The following is a 24,565-nucleotide window of genomic DNA, read 5'->3' as shown; positions in this document are numbered from 1 at the left end:
CTTGTCGTGGTCATTTATAAAGAAAATTCAAAGTAAAACTGCATGACTGAGAATTTCTGTGTTCAATAGATTTTAAAGTTCTTTTATTGGTTTATAAATGTTTATGGTCTGGGGTCTTCATATTTATCTGATCTGATTTGAAAGAATGGGCCCTCGCTGACCCTGAGTTCCTCTGCTTGCAAGGTCAGGGGGGTATTCCAGGAAGCATGTTTAAACTACCCTGACTTTAAGCCTGAACTCTGGCTGAAATCCTCCTGAACTTTTTTACTTTGGGTATGTCGGTTCCAAAAGACCGGATATGAGTTAGCGTAATTACGCTCCACTTGGTAACCCTGGGTTAACGCACAGCAGGTACATAAAGACATTCTCAATGGATCGCTGATTTAATTAATTCAATTGGTAACAAGTAATTGAGTTAAATTTATTCAACCTAATTTCTTACATCTGTCCAACTCAACAGTTGTTTATACAACTCAAATTTAGATATTTATGTAACTAAATGTCATTATACTCCAATTCAAGTAATCTTGTTTTTTCATCTTAATTTATTGTACTTCTTGAACTCTCATGTGTTTAAGTTTGAATAATAAAATGAAAGAAACTATGGATATGCAAAACAAGACATGGTGTAATATATCATTTCTCTGATGTTGACTTTTCATTATTAAGCACTAGCGGTGCTAAATATCCTCATCATCCTCTTCCTCCCTCGGAGGAAGCATATAACAGGGTAAAATAACTAGAGAAAACACAGTAAAACAGATTAACAACTAAACACATTTCAGACAACTCATGCAGAAGTAATATTTATTTTTCACATCTTTTAGTTTGCTTTCACATACTTTGTTGCTTTCACATTCTTTGACATTCACTTTCCTTTAAGTTAGCATTCACTTTCCTCCGAGTAAGCATTTTGCATTCCTTCAAGTTAGCATTTCACTTTCCTTCAAGTTAGCATTTCACTTTCCTTTAGTTTGGCATTTCACTTTCCTTTAGCATTTCACTTTCCTTTAGTTTTGGCATAAAACTCTGTGCAATTCCAAGAGACAAATTTCCATAAACTTTTGGGTAATAACTACCCCTAACGGAGCTCACAGGTGGAAGCCGGGGAGGAGGGTGGGGCAAAGAAAGCAGTGCTGCAGTAAAGAAGGATGAACAACTTACACACCTGGACTTAAATAGGGTGCAGCACAGGTGAGTTGATTAACTGACCCACCCTAGGGGAGTGGCCTAAGAAAAGCCTGCCCGAAATGCTCCCAAGGTCGCTCACTTCAGTCAGACAACTCATGCAGTAGTAATATTTATTTTTCACATCTTTTAGTTTGCTTTCACATACTTTGTTGCTTTCACATTCTTTGACATTCACTTTCCTTTAAGTTAGCATTCACTTTCCTCCGAGTAAGCATTTTGCATTCCTTCAAGTTAGCATTTCACTTTCCTTCAAGTTAGCATTTCACTTTCCTTCAAGTTAGCATTTCACTTTCCTTTAGTTTTGGCATAAAACTCTGTGCAATTCCAAGAGACAAATTTCCATAAACTTTTGGGTAATAACTACCCCCAACACCAATTTAATCAAGGTTGGAATGAAATTAAATGTATATCAGTACGTAATCAGATGAAGTGTGTTTCAGAGGCATTCCATATTCAGACTTACAAGTATGACTGCTATGTGTGACCCGGCACCTTTGACTGTTGGGCTGCTCCCATTCGAGTACAGCGCCAAGAAGGGAACACGCTATCTGGTGGATCTGCTATGTGTGACCCGGCACCTTTGACCGTTGGGCCGCTCCCATTCGAGTACAGCGCCAAGAAGGGAACACACTATCTGGTGGATCTGCTATGTGTGACCCGGCACCTTTGACCGTTGGGCCGCTCCCATTCGAGTACAGCGCCAAGAAGGGAACACGCTATCTAGTGGATCTGCTGTGTGTGACCCGGCACCATTGACCATTGGGCCGCTCCCGTTCGAGTACAGCGCCAAGAAGGGAACACGCTATCTAGTGGATCTGCTATGTGTGACCCGGCACCTTTGACCGTTGGGCCGCTCCCATTCGAGTACAGCGCCAAGAAGGGAACACGCTATCTAGTGGATCTGCTGTGTGTGACCCGGCACCATTGACCATTGGGCCGCTCCCGTTCGAGTACAGCGCCAAGAAGGGAACACGCTATCTAGTGGATCTGCTATGTGTGACCCGGCACCATTGACCGTTGGGCCGCTCCCGTTCGAGTTTAGCGCCACGAAGGGAACATACTATTTATTGAGTCTGCTATTTGTGACCCGGTACCATTGGGCCGCTCCCGTTCGAGTACAGCACCAAGAAGGGAACATACTATTTAGTGAGTCTGCTATATGTGACCCGGCACCAAGGACTGTTGGGCCACTCCATTTCGAGTATAGCGGCAAGTAGACGGCACAACTTAACATACAAGTCTGAAGCTTCCACTGGAATAATATAATAAAGTTTAAGTGAAATCCATAATTTAAAAGCTTCCATCTGAGAACTATGAATGAGCTTAACGCTATAATTTTTTATGCTTCCATCCGGCTCATAAGATACGAGCCTAAGTAACCTTGAATTTCGGGCTATAAGCATATCGTAACACAGCTTAGAACGTCCTAATTTTGAGGCTTCCACCCGGCAAATACTTTTCAATAAAAATATTATCTGAGATTTTGTACGCCATTCTGATACTAACATATCAGTTGATTCAAGTAATATAACTCATTGAAACTCTGAAGAGGTTTACCACCCCATCACTTCAGTGCAGAGTAGGTGCATGGAATGCAGTCGTCGTTGCATATCCAGATCAAGGTGAAGGGGCAACAATCTGCAGGGGGGCTGCAGGACGAGCAGAGACTTTGGAACTAGGAAACCATCCGACTTCGTCGAGGGCTTGACGTCATCCTCCAGAAACTGAATTGCTGACCGGGGAGTATGGGTCACAGGCTCAGGAAGCGATGCATAGATGACAAAGCAGTATTAGTCTTGGCAATGAATACATAAATAATGTAGACCTGATTAGTTTAGAAAGCTTAAGATGAAAGGGAATAAAGTCCTTTTAAGAACAACTCTGAGAAAGAGATATCAAGTAGTGAGTTTAAAGAGAAGGTTCTGTGTGTTCATAGTACCACAGAAAGCCATTAGCACAGATTCCAACAAGAAAGACAGTCTATATGGAACCTGCACGTAATATATCAGCAAAATATATATTTTTATATATGCACCAATAGTAAGAGAGAAGTGACCTTTATTCATTTCCAGAGGGACGCACCTTAGGAAGGCCACAGAGGAGCAGGCGAATAGAAAGATAACCAAGGTCCAAGGATATGACGTAGATGAGGAAGGTCGCCATCCCACGTAGCATGGACAGCGGCTCGGCTAGATTTGAGGTTACATACTTGACATCATTGGGTCATAATAGGTAGACAACAAAAGCACGTATAACATAAAGTTAATGGCAAAGGGGTGCCTGGAAACCATAATGAAGAAATTTTGAAATTGAAGAGAGATCATAAAGTCTGATAGTATTTAAAAATGGCTGAACCTCATGCATTTAGAGGCGGTTAACAATAAGTCTCAAAAGGAGATACTCTTAGTAAAGTGTCATATGCTTAAAAGCAGGGCAGACTGAGGATTGGTTTGCAACAAAAAATTTTTACTCTTGAAACTGAAGCTAGAGATCATCAGTGAAAAATTCCACAGCCAGGAATTTAGCTCGTAATATAAGTTATTTAAACACTAAACTATGTTCAATCATGGCACATTACCATTTATTATCGCACGCTTGAAATAAGCTTTGTAATAATCTCCACGGCTGAATTCTCTCAGGACCACATGAGCCGTTGATGGACCATTAGAGCTGAACGTTTGGATTAGCAACCAAACATTTTCAGGCGGTCGGACATTCATAAAACAAGTCTTCATACATTTTTTCTCTCCCCCAAAAGAGGGTGGAGCCACAAACAAGTGGAGGGAAACCGAAGACCTGAAACAAACATCGTTATAACAAAACCACGCTAAGCGCAGAGAATTAGAGACCAGAAAAGCAAAACAGAAAAGCAAAACAGCACAGGGTTTCTGAGAATTGAAGTTAAAAACATGACATACACAACAGCCGAAGGAAACTGACACATAACCCACCTAAGCCAGAAGACGCCACCGGGAGGAATGGAGAGGCAGAACAAAGGGAGCATCAGCAAAATCAGCCTTCCCCAGCCATGCACTGCGTCCGGTGGAATAAATCATAGAGATGGCAAGGTCAGCCAAAGAGCAAAACAAAACTGGACGGATCACGAGGAAGAAGATGCTGATGACCCCCCCCCCCACAAATGGAGGAACCGAGGCGCCGGCAGTTCTCACACAATCGCGTCAATTCTAAAAACGTGTGAGAGGCCTCCTGAGGGCTGACTCAACTTTTTCATTTATTTATTTACTTACTTATTATTTATGTTTTAATCACACTGTGAACGAAGAGCAGAAGCGGCCGTACTACAGTGACCAGTCTGGGTGTTGGTTGTTTGGAGCCAACAGTTTTGTTTAATTTAATTATTTATCTACTTGTGTATTTTCACAGTCCAATGAGTTCTCAATAACAATTCCCCCTACTGAGCAAACACCCCTGCTTTTATAGCCTTGCCCCAATTGGATCAAACCATTACCGAAGGGATGCGGGGTTAACAGGTGAACACCCCTTTCAAAATGGTTTCAGCTGAACATTCCAAATGGCTGCCAAGCATCTTAACAAACATTTGTCCAAACATGCCCAGGGGGGTATTCCAGAAAGCAGGTTATGCTAGCTCCCACGATAAGTTTGAAGCTAAGAAAGTTGATAACCTCAGCTTTCAGTTCCAGAAATGGAGGTATGTTTCAGGGTAGGTCAAGTTACCATGGAAACTCATGCTCTGAACATAACCTGGTCCGGAGCAGGTTTAGTTGAAGCTTAGTTTGTTTACAGAGAGGTGAAGCAGCATGGCGTGTCCATTTGAAGATGACTTAGTGGATGAAGAAGCTCAGATAATACTTTTTCCACTATGAGAGGGTGATTAGACCACATATGGATGTTGGAAAGATAAACTTCTTTACTTTGATCTAACGTAATTATTTGCTTCAGTTAAGATAAATCATTTTTTTTGTTAGAATTTTTTTTGTTAAAAATTACACGTAGTTTTCAGACAGTTATTTTCCTTTCGTTCAAATTAATTCAATTAAGTAGGTGTAACTTTGATGCTGCTGTTAGAACGGCACCGCAAGGGATTCTGGGATATCATTCCCTTTGCCTGTCTGGACGGATTTGGGTTTAAGTGTGGGTTTTTGACCAAATGTGTTTAGTTGTATAGCTGTTTTACAGTGTTTCACCGTGTTTGGCCGAGCTATTTTGTCCTATTATGCTTACGTCTCTGCACCATGAGTGAGAGTAAAGGATAGGATGATGAGTTTATATAGCACCCCTACCGCTAAGTCCTGTCATGACAGTGATGGAAAATTCTTTAGTGAGTTTTTGCACTCGGTGCATTTCTTTTCCGTTCTTTTTATTGTTGTAAAAATGAGCATATCTGCTGGCTCAAACTTCGACATATGAAAGTTCAGGAAATATAAGTAATTAAGATGGAAAAAAGATTAATGGAGTAATGTGACATTTAGTTAGATAAATACGTAAATTTGAGTTGTATAAACAATTATTGAGTTTGAATAAATTCAACTAAATTATTTAAATAATTTTTCAGCCGTGTTACTTTTTTGATGGACTTATAATTTTTAACCGCCGTCATTAAAATCTCAGACTCCGTCTCACTTCCGTCTCAAGTGTCGCGCTTTTTTTTTTCCTCCATGCGTTTCCATGGTGACTCCAGAAATCGGCGATCTATTGAGAATGTCTTTATGTACCGTGTGTTAACCCAGGGTTACCAAGTCGAGCGTAATTACGCCAACTCATATCCGGTCTTTTGGAACCGACATACCCAGAGTAAGCAAGTTCAGGCGGATTTTAGCCAGAGTTCAGGCTCAAAGTCAGGCTAGTTTAAACATGCTTCCTGGAATACCCCCCTGGTGAGGAAGCAGGGGAGCAGAAAAACAGGAAAATTGAGTGGACACAAGTTGACACACACCAGTAACAAATGCCACTTTGTCACGCTCGCAGAAGAGACAAGCCCATAACTGACCAATCCAAATGCAGGTTAAACTAGTAAATGTGCAAAGCTTCAACAGAAAAGAAACCAAACAAAGAGCCACCACAACAAAGCCAGCACCGAATGAAAGCCCACACAGCGGAAACCAGACCAGGTGTTGAAGAAAACACAGTGCTGCAGTAAAGAAGGATGAACAACTTACACACCTGGACTTAAATAGGGTGCAGCACAGGTGAGTTGATTAACTGACCCACCCTAGGGGAGTGGCCTAAGAAAAGCCTGCCTGAGTTGCCTCCCCGAAATGCTCCCAAGGTCGCTCACTTGGTCAAAAACCCACACTTAAACCCAAATCTGTCCAGACAGGCAAAGGGAATGGTATCCCACAATCCTTTGCGGTGCCGATCTATCAGCAGCACCAAAGTTATACCTACTTGATTGAATTAATTTGAATGAAAGTAAAATAAGTGTCTGAACTGACTACATGTTATTTTTAAACTGACTTAACAAAAAAAAACAGGTTTATCTTAACTGAAGCAAATAATTAAGTTAGATCAAAGTAAATACTTCTCTTTCCAACATCCATATGTGGTCTAATCACCCTCTCATGGTGGAAAAAGTATTATCTGAGCTTCTTCATCCACTAAATCATCTTCAAATGGACACGCCATGCTGCTTCACCTCTCTGAAAACAAGCTAACCTTCAACTAAACCTGCTCCAGACCAGGTTATGTTCAGAGCATGAGTTGCTATGGCAACTTGACCTACCCTGAATCATACCTCCATTCTGGAACTGAAAGCTGAGGTTATCTACTTCCTTAGCCTCAAACTTACCATGGGAGCTAGCATAACCTGCTTCCTGGAATACCCCCTGACCTAAAAGCTATGGCGAGGCCTCAGTCAGCTGTTATGGACCTGGTCTCCCAGCATGCCTCAGGGCTACAGAGGTGGAAGGCTCAACACCTTTTTAACCTGCTTTAGGCTGAAATGTGGGAACTTGTTAAAATATTTTGTTTCTCTTTTTCTGTCCATGAATTAATCTTTTGTAGTCACTCTTAGTGATTTCTCTCTGTTTCGTTAATATGTATTGATGAGCGTAACTGGTATTAATCTCCGTTTTTCCTGTATTTCTCGGCTGTATCTCTTGTTGCTTATTGATTGCTCTTCTTTGGGCCTTTGTCCGCTGACTCACATCCTCCAAACATTGCTTCTACGGTTGGTTTTGTTCAAAACTGATTATGGAAACTTAATGTTTTAATATGTTAACTGTCCCGATAAGAATTGTTAAGCGCAGCACATCTGTGTTTTTCTTGTTTTTTTGCCCCGCCCCTGTAGTTCTGGCCAATGACTGATGAGATCTTTAGTCACATGGTTTTGTTTAGACTCTTTGTTCCGCGACAGGATACAGACCAAACACAAGGTCAAAGACTCGATCCAGATGAAGAATTTCCAAGTCTGAAAACGTTTCTGACAAATGAAAGTTATTGCTGACAGAACTGATGCATTGCTTCCCTCCGATGACCCGGAAACAGCAGATCTCATAGCACCTTCGGTGAAAACGTCCCTGGTGCTGAACGTGTTGGTGGTGGTGTGAGACGGTGTCCTGAGGTCGTCATGGAAACGAAGAGCCAGACTGCAGCATCCCTCCTTTCCCCTGGAACATATAGCTGTGCACTTGGCTTGAACAAACGCTCGGATCTGTAAACCCATTTTTCTCCCAGTAAAAGCAAAGAGACAGAGGGAATCCAGAGAGGACAGACGTCCACTGGAGGGAATTTCATGCTTTTATGCCCGGTTTGGGGAAGAGAAGGAGGGAGTTACGAACGTGTGCCCTGCCTAGGCTACCCCACTTTGGTGGGACACAGCCTGGGATTATAGATAGATGCCTATGGGATTACATTTCTGCCATTTATTGAAAGGGCAGAAAGACAACTCAACTAAGCGGCCGTATTTAGGAACTGAGTGAGTGAACCTCACAACCGCACTGGTGCAATCCTTGGTTTTGGGTCGTTGGTTAATGTTTTAATCCACGTTACATCCAACGTTTTTTTCTATGAATGCCTCTAACACTGGGGGGGGGGGGGCAAATAAGTTTGACACAAAGAGCCAACATTTCTTTTTTTTTTTTTTTTTTTTATTGAGCAGCAAAAGTACAGAACATGTACAAAAACAAGGTCACATGTCAGGCACTATACAAACAATGCTCTCTTTTTTTGTTTTTTGTAAACAAGACAAACACATAGCTGAACCCCACTCCCACCCCATCCCACAGAACATGACAGACGTCAGAAAAATAAAGATAATAATTTAAAAAATAAAATATATATATATATATATAAATGTGAAAAATATGATAATAGAAAATAAAAATTATATTTAAAGTGTGATTACGTCAAGAGATATAAGCAGGTGTGCACCACTAAGGCTCAGTGTGACAACACAAGCAAACAGGAAAGTTGTCGGAAGCTGCTACTCGGGGACAGTTTTGAGCTCATTAAAGTAGGATAGTATCGGCCCCCACACAGATAGAAATTTGTCTCTGGACCCCCTTAGAGTGTATTTAATCTTTTCTAGCTCCATAAATTGTAACAAGTCACTAAACCATAGAGACACTTTGGGTGGTTTATTTGACTTCCAATGAAGTAAAATCCTTCTACGTGCATCTAGTGTTGTAAAAGCAATGATATGTTTATTTTGTTTACTTAGAATAGATTGTTTTCCCCCTGTGATGCCGAATATAGCCATGGCTGCGTTAGGTTCAAGATCAATTTTGAGAGCTTGTGACAATGTTTTAAAAATGACAGACCAGTAGGACGTCAGAGATGGACACAGCCAGAACATATGTGTTAAGTCAGCAGGGGTATGGTGACATCTATCACAGCTGGCTTCTACATTAGGATAGATCTTTGCTAGTTTAGCTTTGGAATAGTGGATGCGATGTACAACTTTAAATTGTATTAAGTTTAATTTTGCACAGGAGGAGCTGCCATTTACTCTCAGTAAAGCATCATTCCATATGTCGTCCTCCAAAGCCAGTTCCTCCCCCAACTCATTCACCCAATCTGTCCTGAGTTTTACAAGATTTGTGTTTTTTAAGGAAGTTATCTGATCATATATCCTTGAGATAAATCTTCTAAGATGTACTGGAGTTTCTAGAAGTGCTTCTATACCTGAGCATAATGGCAAATATGGAAAGTCTGGGGTATGACGCTGAAGGAAGTGGCGAATTTTGAAGTAACGGAATAGGCTAGACCGGGGGAGATTAAACTTAATTGAAAGATCATCAAAACTAGCAAAAACAGAGTTTATGTACATGTCTTTGAACAAATGAATACCTTGCTGTTTCCAGAGAATGAAACCAGAATCCAGTCTAGCATGGGGAAACAAGTGAGTCATATTTATGGGACTCAAATGCAGGAGATCCCCACAGTCAAAGTTCCGTCTGAACTGAAACCATATTTTAAGAGTATTTATGACGACTGGGTTATCGGTATATTTAAGGGCAGAGAGAGACAAGTCAGAGGTGACCAGAGCACGGAGGGAAGTTGAGAAGCATGATGCAGCTTCAAGACGGCACCAGTCCACACTCGGACTGTGGAGCCAGTGTAAGATATTCTTTACATTTGAAGCCCAGTAATAGTACTGAAAGTTGGGAAAGGCTAAACCGCCTTGATTTTTAGACCTCTGTAGCAATTCAAGCCGTATCCTAGGTTTCCTTCCATCCCACAGAAATGAGACAAAAATCTTATCAAGAGATTTAAAAAAATTTTTGGGGATGTAGAGGGGGATGCACTGAAAAAGGTAAAGAAATTTGGGGAGTACAGTCATTTTAACACAATTAACCTTTCCTGTCAGGGATAGTTGAAGAGTCCTCCACTTCTTTAGGTCTAATTTGGTCTTTTCTAATAAATGACAGAAGTTTTTTTGATGGAGATGTTGCATATCTCTTGTAATAGTTATACCCAAGTACTTAAAGCCATTTGTGGACATTTGAAATGGCAAGGCGCCATTTTGTATTTGGAGAGCCAGATCATTAACAGGATAACATTCACTTTTACTTAAGTTCAATTTGTACCCAGAGAAAGCCCCAAATTTCCTCAAAGCATAAATTATGTGAGGGACGTTTAGAATGGGGTCTGACAAATATAACAATAAATCATCTGCATACAAAGATACTCTATGCTCCTTACCGCCCCTGTGAATTCCACTGATTGATGGTAAAGTTTTAAGTGTGATAGATAAGGGCTCTATAGCTAAAGCGAATAGTAGTGGGCTGAGAGGACAACCCTGGCGAGTACCACGTGACAACTGAAAATATTGTGACCGCTTGCTATTACTAATTATGGAGGCTTTGGGTGATTTATACAAAAGCTTGATCCAGGAGATGAAGTTGGGACCATAACCAAATTTCTTTAAACATGCAAATAGATATCTCCACTCCACCCTATCAAAGGCTTTCTCTGCATCAAGTGCAATTACCACTTCTGCCTCTGCTGCAGAGGCAGGAGAGTAAATTATGTTAAAAAGTCGGCGTACATTTTTGAATAAGTGGCGCCCTGGCATAAAACCAGTTTGATCATCAGAGATCACATCCTGTATTGTGGATTCTAAACGAAGAGAGAGGGCTTTAGCTAAGATCTTTGCATCACAGTTAAGGAGAGAGATGGGTCGGTACGAGCCACAGTCTTTACCATCTTTACCTGGTTTAAGGAGAAGGGTAATTGATGCTTCAGTTAATGTCTGGGGGAGGGAGCCACGGGAGAGAGAGTCATTAAACATATCAAGTAGTATTGGGGATAGTCTGTTTGAGAATTTTTTATAAAACTCTATAGGGTACCCGTCTGGGCCCGGAGCCTTACCATTTTGCATTGAGTGTATTGCATTAGTGATTTCTTTATGGTCCAGTGGAAGCTCAGCATTGGTCCTGTGTATTTCTGTTACTAAGGGGGATTCTAAGTTATTTAAAAACATTTCCATCTCCGAGCAATCTTCTGTCATTTCTGACATATACAGGTCGGAGTAAAAGGAAGTAAATGCTTCGTTAATTTCTGCTGGGTCAATAGTCAGTGTGCCATCTTTTTTTGTTATTTGGGGAATAAGTTGAGCAGCTGAACGACACTTCAGTTGGTGTGCTAAGAAACGTCCAGCTTTGTCGCCATGTTCATAGAGATATCCCCGTGATTTTAACAGAAGCTGTTCTGTTTTTTCAGTTGCTATCAAATTATATTTTGTTTGGAGGTGTAGTCTCTTTTTATAGAGTTCAGGGGAGGGAGAGGCAGAATACTGAGCATCCACTTTAGATATAGATTTGATAAGCTCTTCTTGTGTGGTCCTTTTCATTTTCTTTATTTTAGCTGAATACGAGATAATTTCGCCTCTGATAACAGCCTTTAATGTTTCCCAGAGGATAGAAGGGGAGATGTCATCTTTTTGGTTAGTTTCTATGAAGTCGTCTATTCTTTGGGATATCATTTTGCAAAAGCTATCCTCAGCCAAGAGGTTTCTGTCAAACTTCCAGGGGGGCCGTTCTGATTTATAGTAAGGAAACACAAGATCCAGTAGTACAGGGGCGTGGTCAGATTCAATTATAGATGAGTATTCAACTTTTGAAACAATGGGATAAGATTCTGGTCAATGTAAAAATAGTCTATTCGACTATATGAGTGATGTACAGGGGAAAAGAAAGAATATGATTTACTTTGTGGATACAAAACACGGTCAACACATCCTATCTCGTTCATAAAATTTGATAAGATTTTGGCTTTTTTGGAAAGGTTTGTTGATTTAGGATTTGAACGATCAAGTGTTGGATTTATTACACAGTTCAAGTCTCCACCAAAAATTAACTGGTGTGAGTTTAGGTCAGGAATCAATGACATTATCTTACTCATAAATTTTTCATCATCCCAATTTGGGGCGTAGATGTTTACCAAGACCACAGGCTTATGATACAGGAGCCCAGACACGATCACAAACCGCCCTTGAGGGTCTGGAATAATGGTGGTTTCAGCAAACTGGATTTTTTTATGAATTAGTATGACTGTTCCGCAGGTTTTAGAATTAAGATTAGAATGAAATATATTACCAACCCAGCTTTTTTTAAGTCTAACTTGGTCTTTAACCAGTAGGTGAGTTTCCTGCAGGAAGGCAATATCACATTTCAAATGTTTAAGGTGATTAAATATCCTAGCTCGTTTAACAGGTCCATTTAAACCTTTTACATTCCAAGTGATGAAACGTACGGCAGCTCCTCCTGCATCAGCACTGTTCACCATATAAAAAATAAGGGAGAAAAAGACCCAGAAGTGACAGCCAGGGTGCACAGCTTATTGATTACTTTATCAAAGAAAAAACGCAGTCCATGCTGCAGAAGAGTGATGACGTCCCCTTCCCCACCCTTAAACAAAACCCTGTTTAAACCTAACCTAAGAACTAAGCCTATACCTGTCCTTCTCAATGAGGCAAGCTGCAGGCTAAACACTATTTTTCCTACGAACTTCTGGTAGCACATTTCCTTATGTTATGCATAGGGCTCCCAGCTCTTTGAAATAGAACATAAGCACTAAAGTTCAGACAATCATTAGCAAATAACTGACGTGTTAACTAATAAGTTAAAGGAGGGGGAAAAAAAACAACAAGAAAATAATAATAATAAAATAAAAATTAAAAAGACAAAGTTAAGATACAAAATTGTAAACTACTAAACATATCTTGGCATCTGTTTAAACGTCAGATCCTGAGGCTGAATATGTTTAAAAAATTTTAAAAAAAAATTTAAAAACTTAAGAACGAAAAATCAAATATTATAATAATGGTAAAATAAAACACACGCATGCACATGAATAAACTAAGGGACCCCACGCACGACGGTGATTACGTTAGATAGTGGTTTTTGGCTTAAGATTTATAGCATAAATACTCACACCTGAAGTCCAGTGTCAACATGCTCAAATTTCTGGTCATAAAATTTCTGCGCTTCGTCAGGCGAGTCGAAAGTCAGTACGTTATTGTCGAACATCACTCGCAGCCGGGCCGAGTAGAGCAGGTGGAATTTGATGTTCTTCTGGTACAGCGCTCGTTTGACGCCGTTAAACGCAGCTCTCTTCTTAGCCAGCGCCGCGCTGACATCCTGGTAAACTCTGATGGTGGCACCTTGGTATTTCAGCTCATGACTCCGGGCCCAGCGTAGCGCAGCTTATTTTTGCTGGAACCTAGAAAAGCAGACCAGGAACGTGCGAGGAGATGATCTTTGGCCGGGTTTGGAGGTCGGGGTCCGGTGTGCTCTCTCAAGCTCAGGCGGCGCGGGGAAAACTTCTGGTCCCATCAGCTGCATCAGCACATCCGACATGAACTTCACGGGGTCTTTGCCGTTTTCGCTGCCTTCTGGGATGTTCAGAATGCGGAGATTAGATCTCCGTGAGCGGTTTTCCAGGTCTTAACATCGATCCAAAAGCTCCTGGTTGTGATTCTGGAGCATTCTGATGGCAGACTCCGCAACTGTGAGCCGCTCAAAGTTATCGCCGGCAACCCCCCTCCACGGAGGTAAGACGGCTCTGGAAGGAGTTGAGAGTTGTCTGTAGCGAATCCAGAGAGGATTGTATTGGTTTGATGGCCATTTCAATGTCCTCCTTCAGTGAGGTTCTCTGTTTTGCGAACTCAGCCGCTAGTTGGTCCATAATGTCTGCACCAGCTGCAACGGGCGGCGGGGTGGTCTCAGACGCTCCTGTGGTGCTCGGAGAGTTGCTAGCTGTGAAAGATGCTAACTTAGCCGCTGCGCGCGTGGCCGGGGTTTGCACGCTGTTGGTCGATTTGGCAGATTTAGAGCTGTTCATTCTTACCAAGAGAGCTTGGTACGACCACAACTAAATATATACCAAAGTTTACGCAGTGTAATGTATTAAAAGAGGGGTTAAGAAAAAATGAGCTGGGAGCCTCTTCCTATGCGTCCTCTCCTTACATGTCACAACCGGAAGTCCCCAGAGCCGACATTTCTAACTGTGATAGTCAAAGAGCCACACCACACACTGACCTGCCAGACACACACACACACAGACACACAATTAAAGCCATATTATTTCCCATAACCCCCTCCTCTCCTTACAACAGCACTGGATTAAACGGGGCCGTTTCAGTTTAGTGTTTTTTCTGTATTTAACGTTAACACACATACCAGTGAAACGTGCACGCTGGTGTGTGTTTAAAAAAGGCAGCGAGCGCAAAACTGAGTTGGTTGTGATTTTTTTTTTCAGTCATCAATCAGCATTTCTAATCCATCAAAGTCTTCATCTTCTGCATCTGGAACAGCTGGGCTACATCTCTATCAGACACGCCGACTTCCCTTTCCTCATCAGAGTCCGTCTCTTTTCTATGCGGCTCCAAAGAACAGTGAAAGCAGACACCTCAGGCCAAGTTTAAGTCCTGCAGTCCCAAAGTGTGGCGTAACTTGCCGGCGCTGCTTCCCGGTAAGGGGGGAGGATGATCAGCTTTTCACGGTCATCTGCTGGAAGTTGCAGCGCTGAGCCTCGAGTCGATCTTCCAACACAGACTTTTCTTTCCTTTTCCGCAGAAACTCAGCTGCTGCTGCGTCTTCTTGTCTTGTCGGAATTGGTTTTCCAGCGTCCTCACTTGCGAACCATAGATTCATCATTTTAAATTCTCTGGCAGCTGAGGTTCGATAAGTTAGAAAGATCTTCACAGATTTGGACTTCTTGCTTCAATAACTCTTTTGATAAACATTCAAATGTGTCAGCAAGGATCTCAATCCTTTTGTATTAATACAGAGAGTGAACTACAAAAGCATTTTTAAAGAAAAAAGATCGTTTTTATTGCCCTTTAATCAGAATTGTTCGTTTTAAGCTGTGAATGCAGACAGAGCAGCAGCCGGCTGCCAAGGGACCGTCAGTAAAGTGCGTACCCTGTGAAACACCAAACTTTTAAAAAGCGAATACATGTCTATATTTATATGAACTGGTAATGAAGACTCGTCAGCATAGTCATGCTACATTATTATTATTACACTAAATTTTGTTTGAAAGTCAACCTCCATTTTATTGCTTATATTTTTTTAAAATTTAAAGAGATTTGAATCACTTTGCACTTTGTTGACGGTCCCTTGGCAGCCGGCTCGCTGCTTTGTTTGCATTCACAGCTTGAAGCGAACAATTCTGATTAAAAGGCAAAAACAATCTTTTTTCTTTCGAAATGCTTTTGTAGTTCACTTTCTGTGTTAATAAAAAAGGATTGAGATACTTGCTAACACGTTTGAATGTTTATCAGAAGAGTTATTGAAGCAGGAAGTCTGAATCTGTGAAGATCTAATTTAACCGAACCACAGCTGCTCTATTCCCGTGTTCCTCCGCGTAGCTGATAGCTTGTAGTTTGAACTGTGCTTCATAATCGAGTCTCTTTGCATTTCCAGGGTTTCCAAAACGAAGTTGTTCTGCATTAAGCTCACATCTGCACCTTTGTACTGGAGGGGGGGGGGGGTGTCTTCTTTCACGTCCTCACCTCTCTCCTTACCGTCATCATGCTGTTCTCTTTTAGGTCCTCTTTACCAAAGTCACACAACAACACATTAGGGCCGCTCTGTACATGTAGGAGAAAATGGAAGACTTTCACCTTATGGTTGTGAAAGTACTGAATATAGAAACTATGATAAAAGGCAGAGAGCCGCATGCAGCTCAAGAGCTGCCTGTTAGCCCCCCCCGCTCTGAAAAATGAAAGTCCCGCCCCTCTGCCTCACTGATAAGACATGCACATTTTGGCCAATCAGATCAACCAGAAATGTTCCCGCCCCCAAGTGACAAACACACCCCTGAACACTGAGCGTAAATCCTGGTGAGAGCGCAAAAAGGAATTGACCGAGCAGGATCACTGTTCAGTTGTGAGGTTCACTCACTCAGTTCCTAAATACGCCCGCTTATTTGTCTTTACGGCCTTTCAATTAATGGCAGACATGAAATCCCGTAGTTGCCGGGTACACAGCAGAAATCCCAGGTTGAAACAGAATTTCCTCTGCCATAAATGACAGGAATCATCCCCTCGGGTCGCTGTAAGAAAACGACATCCTTGGATGCCTTCGGATTTTTAAAGCTAGATTGTTTCTAAAACCAGTAATGTTTGGATGTAAAAACATTCAGTGAGAGACACGATGGCAGAGTTTACCATGAATCAAGTCTCCAGTCTGCTGCCTGATGGTTCGCACAGACTTTCATTCATAACTGAAAAGTGACGCAAAGATGACACGAGGACTTTACCTTGAATATCTCAGAAACCATCAAGAGTTTTAAAAATAAAAACAAGTTCAAGAGTCCAAAGTCTGCTAAATAGTTTGAAAGTTGAACCGTGTCTGTAGTTGAGTCCTCTTGAGTTCTGTTGTAGAGTGGAAAGTTTTAGTTGAAAAAGGAGTATTTGAAGAATCCCTAAGCCGTTTTCAATAAAGTTAGAAAAGCAGTAGTCAGTTGAATAGTTTACAAAGTTGAAGAGGTCTGTAGTTTTCAACCTTCTGAAGGAGCTAAACAATTTGACAGTTGAATGAGTTGGATAGATGAAGGCAGTGAAGAGAAGTAATTCATCAAAAGATGGATGACCTGCATTGCTTGACTTCTTCCCTCTATGACCTTCCAATGAAATGGTTAAAAAAAAGACGGAAACTTCATTTTGGAATTTCATACTAAAATATGTATTTGAGATGTTTGGAGGTCTGCCTTTTCTTCTATCGTCTAACTTTCATTAGCAGGTTTTGTTAACATGGACTCCTCAGCGCTGCTATATGTGAAACAACATTCTACACAAAAACAGGAGTATTTTCCTTCAAAATCGCTCTGAATAAAACATTTTTTTGGAACAATGATTGAATCCTCAAGGTAACTTGATGTTGTGTGTTGACTTTCTCTCCACCAGTAGTCTGCATGTTTCACCTACAGAGTTTGCATTGGTCATAGCAGCAAATGAGCAGAATTGTGTGAAAAAAGGTTTTCCAGCTGACAGAAATAGCAAAAACATCCATTCCCTGTTTCAAAATGAGACTGCAGTAAACAGCATGTTATCTCTGACTGGAACAAGTTTGGTTGTAGAATTCACCAGGAGAGTTTGGTCTTTGCCTCACAAATATTTAGTCACCAATAAAATGAAAGAAATCAGAATTATTCGTAAATTTAAGACTCTTTTAAACAAACTTAAAGAAGATCTGGACATACATTTTGTCATTGACTTGTCTTTTTTTGGAATTGATCACTCAAATGTTTTATAACCTGTTTTATAAACTTCACATTATTCTATGAAGATATTGTTTTTGGATACTTTAGTCATGGAGGATTTAACACAGACAGAATGTATACAGTCGTTTTTTTAAAGCAACAAAAAAACAGTTTTATGTTTTCCATAAAGACATGATGTTGTGTGTCAATAGTAGTGGAAAAAAAGCTGTTAGAACAGCTAAAGCATGGTCTCTTTTGAAATTGTAGTAAAATGTATTTTTACTTGTATTTATTTTTATGTCTTCCTTACTTTGATCTTTGAAGTATTTATATATTTTGTGACTCAATCTTCTGGAAACTTCAAAAACTTTGGTTGCTTCCTCACTCGTGTTCTCTGTTACTTTAACACAAATGTCCACTTTGTATTGAGTTACTGTTTGATTATCTATATGTGCAATGTTTGTCATAAAGTTGGAAAATAAAACTGGCGAGAACCGTGCACACATCCGGTTTTCCCAAATAAAATAACAAAAGCGATAAAAATTTACACAATATAAGGACGAACTCAAAAGCTGAAATGAATGTGTTGCTAAATCATTTTTAATTCCAACACAGAAGCAATAGGACAATCCAGAAAAAGATGTTTGATGCTTTCTCCATCTGCCTGACAAAAAGAGCCGAAATATCAACAAATAGGCTATGATATCTATGGGGGAGCCAGTTTAGCTCGTGCTGGTTTGCAGCGCCTTCCGTCCGTGAAACCCGGGCTCGACTCCAGGCTACTCCCTGTTCCCTTCTCCACCTCTGCCAGTTCCAAGCCCGGTTTGAGAAGGTTGTGTCAGGAAGGGCATCCGGCGTAAAACATTGCCAAATTTACCATGCGACTCGTTCGCTGTGGCTCCCCCTGATGGGAGAAGCCGAAAGTGGAAGAAGGCTATGATATCTATGCATAACTGTGAATATAAATTCTTTGATTTGTTGTTATTAATGTAGGGAAATAAAAAGATTCTATTCCACTTCCACTGCTTTACTCAAGTAAAGCCTTCTGCCATACATGTGCTGCATAGTAATAAAAGGGTTCTAGTGAACCTGAACACTTCTCATCAGGCTGACTCCCCATTGAAGTCCTGGGGCCTCATTTATAAACGTTGCGTACGCACAAAAGAAGGCGTACGCCACTCTCTACGCAATAGTTGAGATTTATAAAAAGCAAACTTGACGGGAAAATGTGCGGTCCTTCAAGCTCTGACCCAGGCGTACGCACAAAAACGGGTGAAATGAGAAACGGCGACGCCGTCGGCAGATGGAAGAAACACGTGAAAGTGAAAATGACAATCCTGCCTCTCAGAAATAACATGAAGACTTCACAAAGCAAGTCTGACAATTAACAGCTACACCAACACCCGTTTGATCGATCAGCAGTGAAACAAACAAAAGAATCAAACGAAAATTACAACAGAAATTCAAATGAACACTTATTTGCAAAAAGAAAAGTGAAATATGTTCTGCAATATTGGCTTGTTGTGCAATTCATCCTCATAAATAATATAGTTAACAGAACGAAATAATGTACAGAACTGATATTCTCATCAGTGTGTCCGTCTGGAGGAGCAGATAGAGGTGCAGACAGACAGACAGACAGATGGATAGATAGAGATGCATTAATTGTCCACTGGGGAAAGTTGTTTCATAGTAAAACATTTCTTCATAAGGTACGGAATTATGGTATTCATGCATATGCCTTTAGTTTGTTTTATTTTTGATAAAACAATGTATGGCGTTTGTCTCAACCATTCAGAAAGCAACAAGAAATTACATTTGCGCTGATCAATTTCCCATTTCCACGTCGATTATTACCGACATCTGCAGCTTGTCAGATGTAATTAAATGGAGGGAAATAAAATGCCCCATCACAATGCGTAATGACGCACAATGGCTGATCTTGCGCTCTTAGAAGATGTGGCAAATGGAAGAATTCGGAGTGAACGCATTTTTAGACAGCAAGGAAACTTGTTGGCAAACGAGGACGAGTGGCTTATGAGCCGGTTCAGACTTCCTCTGCGGGCTTTTGGGGGGGTGTCACCCGGTGCATCTGGCGCGTCAGTGTCCCCCTGCGCCTCAGTCACCACTCCACTTAAAAGGGATTCCACAATTATTGCCGCCAGTCTCTCATCAGGAGGGGTCAGCTCCGGTGTCCCCCCCCCCCACCCGTGGCAGACACGGGTGTGTGTGTGTGTGTGGGGGGGGTTGTGAGGCTACAGCATTCACGGCGTCTGCCACCGTTTGCCATCACGTGGCTTTTTGGCATTAGTAATGCCCACACTGTGCCCTCCACACAACATTATTCTCCTCTTTTCCACCTCGCCAACGATAACTTCTACTTCACATTGAGTGAAGTTACGTTTTTTTGATTTTCTCTCCGTGTTTGGCATGGTTTTGCAATCAATGAATATTCATTTGTGGGCGTTTCACGGACTATTTATGGGCAACTATAGGCGTGTCATGAGGCCGCAAAAGCTGCGCAGCATTTAGAATTGGTTGTGATTTTGTTGTGTAGCCGGCGGCAGAAATCATCCACAAAACGGATCTTGTTTCTGGACTTTATTTTCAGCTTCAACTCACTACAACATGCAGCAGCTCAACTCCACACTCCCTTCTTCTTCTCCTTCCTCAGTCGTAACTCCTGCTCACTGCTCCGCCTAGTGGCGTCACGTGCTATAACAATAGCTGAACACAACGTCCCCCCCTTACTTAAGGATAACCTGTGCTGTCACAAAAATCCCTGAATTTAATTCTTAATGCAATTTCCTTTGTGCATCAACAGCATATTTCAAGTAATGTCATTACTCACAGAATAAAGAGCAAGTAAGAATCAATTCACAACAATTGAACATATGTAGATTTTTTTTTTTTTTTTTTTTTTTTTTTTTACATTACAAAGTCCTTAAGCCAACCTGGTGGCTTATGTGATCTGACAGGGCGATTTAGGGCTTGATGATCTTGATTAGGCTCCATTTCAACCCTTTCAGTACCGGCCTCTGGTGGTGAAGGGCATACAGGAAGCCTGTTTGGTACTGAAGCCAAGTGGGAAGCATGCCAGGCCCTTCCATCATCTAAGATGTAAGTGCTTGGGCCCACCTGCTGTTTGATCCTGATGGGAGCAGAGAATTGACGCTGACCTTTCTGCACGTGAACAGGTTTCCGTACACGCACTTTGTCACCTGCTCTGAAGAGAGGAGTGCGAGCACCTCTTTTAGCATCACAATACTGCCTCACGTGACTTTGGCGGAGTGACACTCTGTGACGTAGGTCGACAGCAGGCTGTTCCAGTGGTGGAGGAGGAAGAATGTTTAGTGTTGTCCTCATTTTGCGTCCGTGCATTAGCTCAAATGGTGACACACCAGTCATGGCATGTGGCGTAGCACGGTAAGCTTGAAGAGAAGAGGATGTTGCACTTTTCCAAGGTTTGTTTTGGATGATCGCAGCTTGAATCCAACCTTTAAACACTCTGTTAAATCGTTCTACTGCACCATTAGAAGAAGGGTGGTACACAGATGATCTTGTGTGCTTAATTCCTTTGTCGCGCAGAAAAGAGGAGAATGAAGCAGATGTGAACTGCGGTCCGTTATCTGTGACCAAACACTCTGGGTTGCCATAGCGACAGAAAAGTCCACTAAGAATTTGGATCACGGTTTCAGAGTTCACGGAAGGAGCAAAGGCAACTTCAGGCCATTTTGAATAATAGTCAGTAAGAGTGATTGCAAACTTACAGTCCCATGTAGCAGATTCAAAGGGTCCGACAATATCCAGGCCTAGCTTTTCCCAGGGACCCTCTGGCAGGGGCACCGGTTGTAGTGGGGCCTGAAAAACTTTGGCAGATTTGTCAGTTTGTTGGCACAAAGAGCATTCGGTCACTTGGGAAAGCACTAATGCATCCATACCAGGGAACCAATACAGGTCCCTCAGACGTTGTTTTGTTCGCACCACACCCTGATGACCTTCATGAGCAAGGGCCACAAGTGTGGAGCGGAGGGAAATTGGCACCACTAAACGGGATCCCCGAAACACCAGGCTGTCTTGCACACTTAACTCATGCCTTATTTTGAAATAGGGTTGCAAAACAGGACTTACTGATTTAGCAGATCGTGGCCACCGCTGTTGCACCTGCACACGCAAGGAGGAAAGCTCGGGGCAAGAAGATGAAGCATCTTCAAACTCTTTGGCTGTCACGGACACAGGAGTTGTAGCTAGTAAAGCCACCAACTCAGGTTCTGAGTCCTCAGGAGGAAAAGAAGCGGCTGGCAGAGGTAACCGTGAAAGGCAGTCAGCTGTTTGGTTCAGAGGCCCCGCTCTGTACACGACGTCATATGTGAAGCTGAGAAGGCGTGCAGACCATCTTGCAATGCGCATCCCTGCTCGATCAGCTCCTTTTGTAGTCAGAAGCGTTGTGAGGGCCTGATGGTCTGTGCGCAGTGTGAATTTTCGTCCCCACAGGTATGTCCGCCATTTTTCTACAGCCCAGACACACGCAAGAGCTTCTTTTTCCACTGTGGAGTATTTCCTTTCAGTGGATGACAATGTCCTTGATGCAAATGCAACAGTTCTTTCAGTGTTGTCCGGTTGCAGCTGGGAGAATACAGCACCCACACCATAATCAGATGCATCAGTGGAGATTATGGTTGGTAGCTCAGGGTTAAACAAGGCTAGCGCAGGGCTTTCTAGGAGTAGACGTTTTACAGTTAGAAAGCATCGCTGTGCCTCTTCAGTCCATACAAACTGTGTGCCTTGACGTAGACAGGCTCGAAGAGGCTCCACCACTGTAGCATAATTAGGAATAAATTTTCCATACCAGGATAGCATTCCCAGGAATGAGCGAAGGCTCACAGCATCTGATGGAGCAGGGGCCTGTGTGATGGCCTGCAGGTGCTCCGTGTCTGGTTTTATTCCCTCAGCGGTTACTAGATGTCCCAGGAACTTCAGGCTCGTCTGTCGAAAGTGGCATTTCTTGTCATTAAGCTGCAAGCCTGCTGTTTTGAGTTTCTGTCGGACTGTCTCTAGGGCAGCATCATGTTCATGTGCTGTGCGCCCGTAGCATATTATGTCATCGAGGTAGAACTGTACATTTGGCACTCCATGCAGCACTGTCGCCATTAGCTTTTGAAAAGCTGATGGGGCTGAGGCAAGACCATAAGGAACCCTGCAGAACCTGAACAGTCCCTCATGGGTGATGAAAGCAGTTAAATCCCTGCTGTCAGGGTGCAGCAAAACTTGGTGGTATGCGCTCTCCAGATCGATGGTTGAGAATAGTGTTGCACCTGTTAGCGCTGAGAGTAATTCCTCCATGTGAGGAAGAGGAAAACTGTCCACCACAATGGCTTTGTTAGGCTCTCGCAGGTCCACACACATTCGGATTTTTCCATTTTTCCTTTGTGTGACCACTATTGGCGAGACCCAGGGAGAAGCATCAATGCGCTCAATCACACCAGCTGAGAGGAGGCGGTTCAGCTCCTCTGACACAGCAGACCGCACAGAAAAGGGAAGGCGTCTCAATTTTTGACGCACCGGAACAGCTGTTTGCAGCACCTTCACCTTGTGTATGAAACCAACAGCACATCCAAGGGTTGCAGGGGCAGCTGGCTGAGACACAGAGCATTCCATTAGAGCAGCAGAGGGTAAAGACAGAAAATGTGTGGATGGCAAGTATGCAGCGTTGCCCTCAATGCGCAGATTGAAAGCAGCTATTAAGTCTCTCCCCATGAGTGCAGTTCCAGAGTCCACAATGTGAAATGTTGCAGGTTTTTCAAGGTTCTGTATGTGCACAATTGCCTCCATGCAGCCTATCACTGGAATAGATGTTCGGGAGTAGGTCACCAGTTGAACAGTGGGCTGATGAAGCGGAGCGCCCTTGAACTTTTCCTCATATATGCAGAGTGGCAAGATGGAGACGGCAGCACCCGTATCCACAGTCAGTTTCATCGACTGTGAGCTTTCAGCCACTTTGATGTTCACTGTAACTTGTATTCCACCTGAAGTGACTGATCTGTCCACCAACAGAAGTGTGTACTCTGGTAATTCAACTTCTTTAACTGTATGTGTCTGCAAAGATCTGCACACTCGTGCAAAATGGCCTCTTTTGTTACAGTTTCTGCAGGTTGCTTTGGTTGCTTGGCATTCACTTGAGTTAGCCAAGTGTTTCTCAGATCCACATCGGAAGCATGTGCGTGTAGAAGGGGTAGAATTAGATTTCTGTACGTGCTTTGCAGGAAAATGTTGGCGTGGCTGTCTACGCCTGCATGCTGATTTCTGTGTAGTTACAACTTGCACAGGTGCCTGCTGGATACCCGCCATTGACCTAGCTTGTTCATTAACGGACTCAGCTTGAGTGGCTAACGTGATAGCATCTGCTAGCGTCAAGTTAGTTTTAAGCAGGAGCCGTTCTCTGATGCGGGGGTCAGCAACATGCTCCACCAGCTGGTCCCGAATCATATCATCCGCATTAGCAAAGTCACATGTTGAAGCAAGTTCTCTTAGGGCAGCAATGTAATGTAGTATGGGTTCTTGAGCACCCTGCACTCTCTTTCTGAAGGTGTGGCGTTCCACGACCACGTTTACTGTAGGCGTAAAATGCGCGCGAAGCGCGGCAATGGCTGTAGCTAGCGTGGTACCTGTCTCTGGTAATGTGTGGAAAATCCGCTGTCCTTCGGAGCCCAGACAGTGTAGTAGTAAGGCTAGTAGTCTTATCTCTGGCCATGCATCTCCACCGGCATTGATGACTAGAAGATAATTTTCAAACATCCGAATCCACGTCTTGAACGGCATAATCGGTTCTCCCGGGCACGGCAGAAAAACGTCTGGAAACGGCACATTTGAAGCCATCTTTTTTCACTGCAGACTATGCTTGTAGGTTCGCCTCGTCGCCAATTTGTTGTGTAGCCGGCGGCAGAAATCATCCACAAAACGGATCTTGTTTCTGGACTTTATTTTCAGCTTCAACTCACTACAACATGCAGCAGCTCAACTCCACACTCCCTTCTTCTTCTCCTTCCTCAGTCGTAACTCCTGCTCACTGCTCCGCCTAGTGGCGTCACGTGCTATAACAATAGCTGAACACAACAGATTTATTAAGAGAAAGATGCGTAGGATGTGCGTGCGCACGGTTTTATAACTCCAAATATTTCTGTGCGTACGCACATCCTCTGTTTCATCCGTACGCCACTTCTGACGCAAATCCTACGCAAAGTTT

The 24,565-nt window shown here is 42.5% G+C and overlaps 1 protein-coding gene across 1 annotated transcript; it reads right to left on the bottom strand.

The window, feature by feature from the left end:
* Window positions 1-19,908: 19,908 nt before the first annotated feature.
* On the bottom strand, window positions 19,909-24,455 carry LOC111946802 (uncharacterized protein K02A2.6-like). The gene has a single exon (XM_023951170.1). It carries the CDS (start codon window positions 24,196-24,198, stop codon window positions 20,251-20,253), a length of 3,948 nt encoding a protein of 1,315 aa, XP_023806938.1. The 5' UTR covers window positions 24,199-24,455; the 3' UTR covers window positions 19,909-20,250.
* Window positions 24,456-24,565: the final 110 nt, after the last annotated feature.

Source organism: Oryzias latipes, chromosome 3 (genome assembly GCF_002234675.1).
Source record: "Oryzias latipes chromosome 3, ASM223467v1".
Taxonomy (NCBI): Eukaryota; Metazoa; Chordata; class Actinopteri; order Beloniformes; family Adrianichthyidae; genus Oryzias; species Oryzias latipes.
The sequence above is the reverse complement of the archived record's forward strand: the minus strand, read 5'-3'. Positions and strand labels throughout refer to the sequence as shown.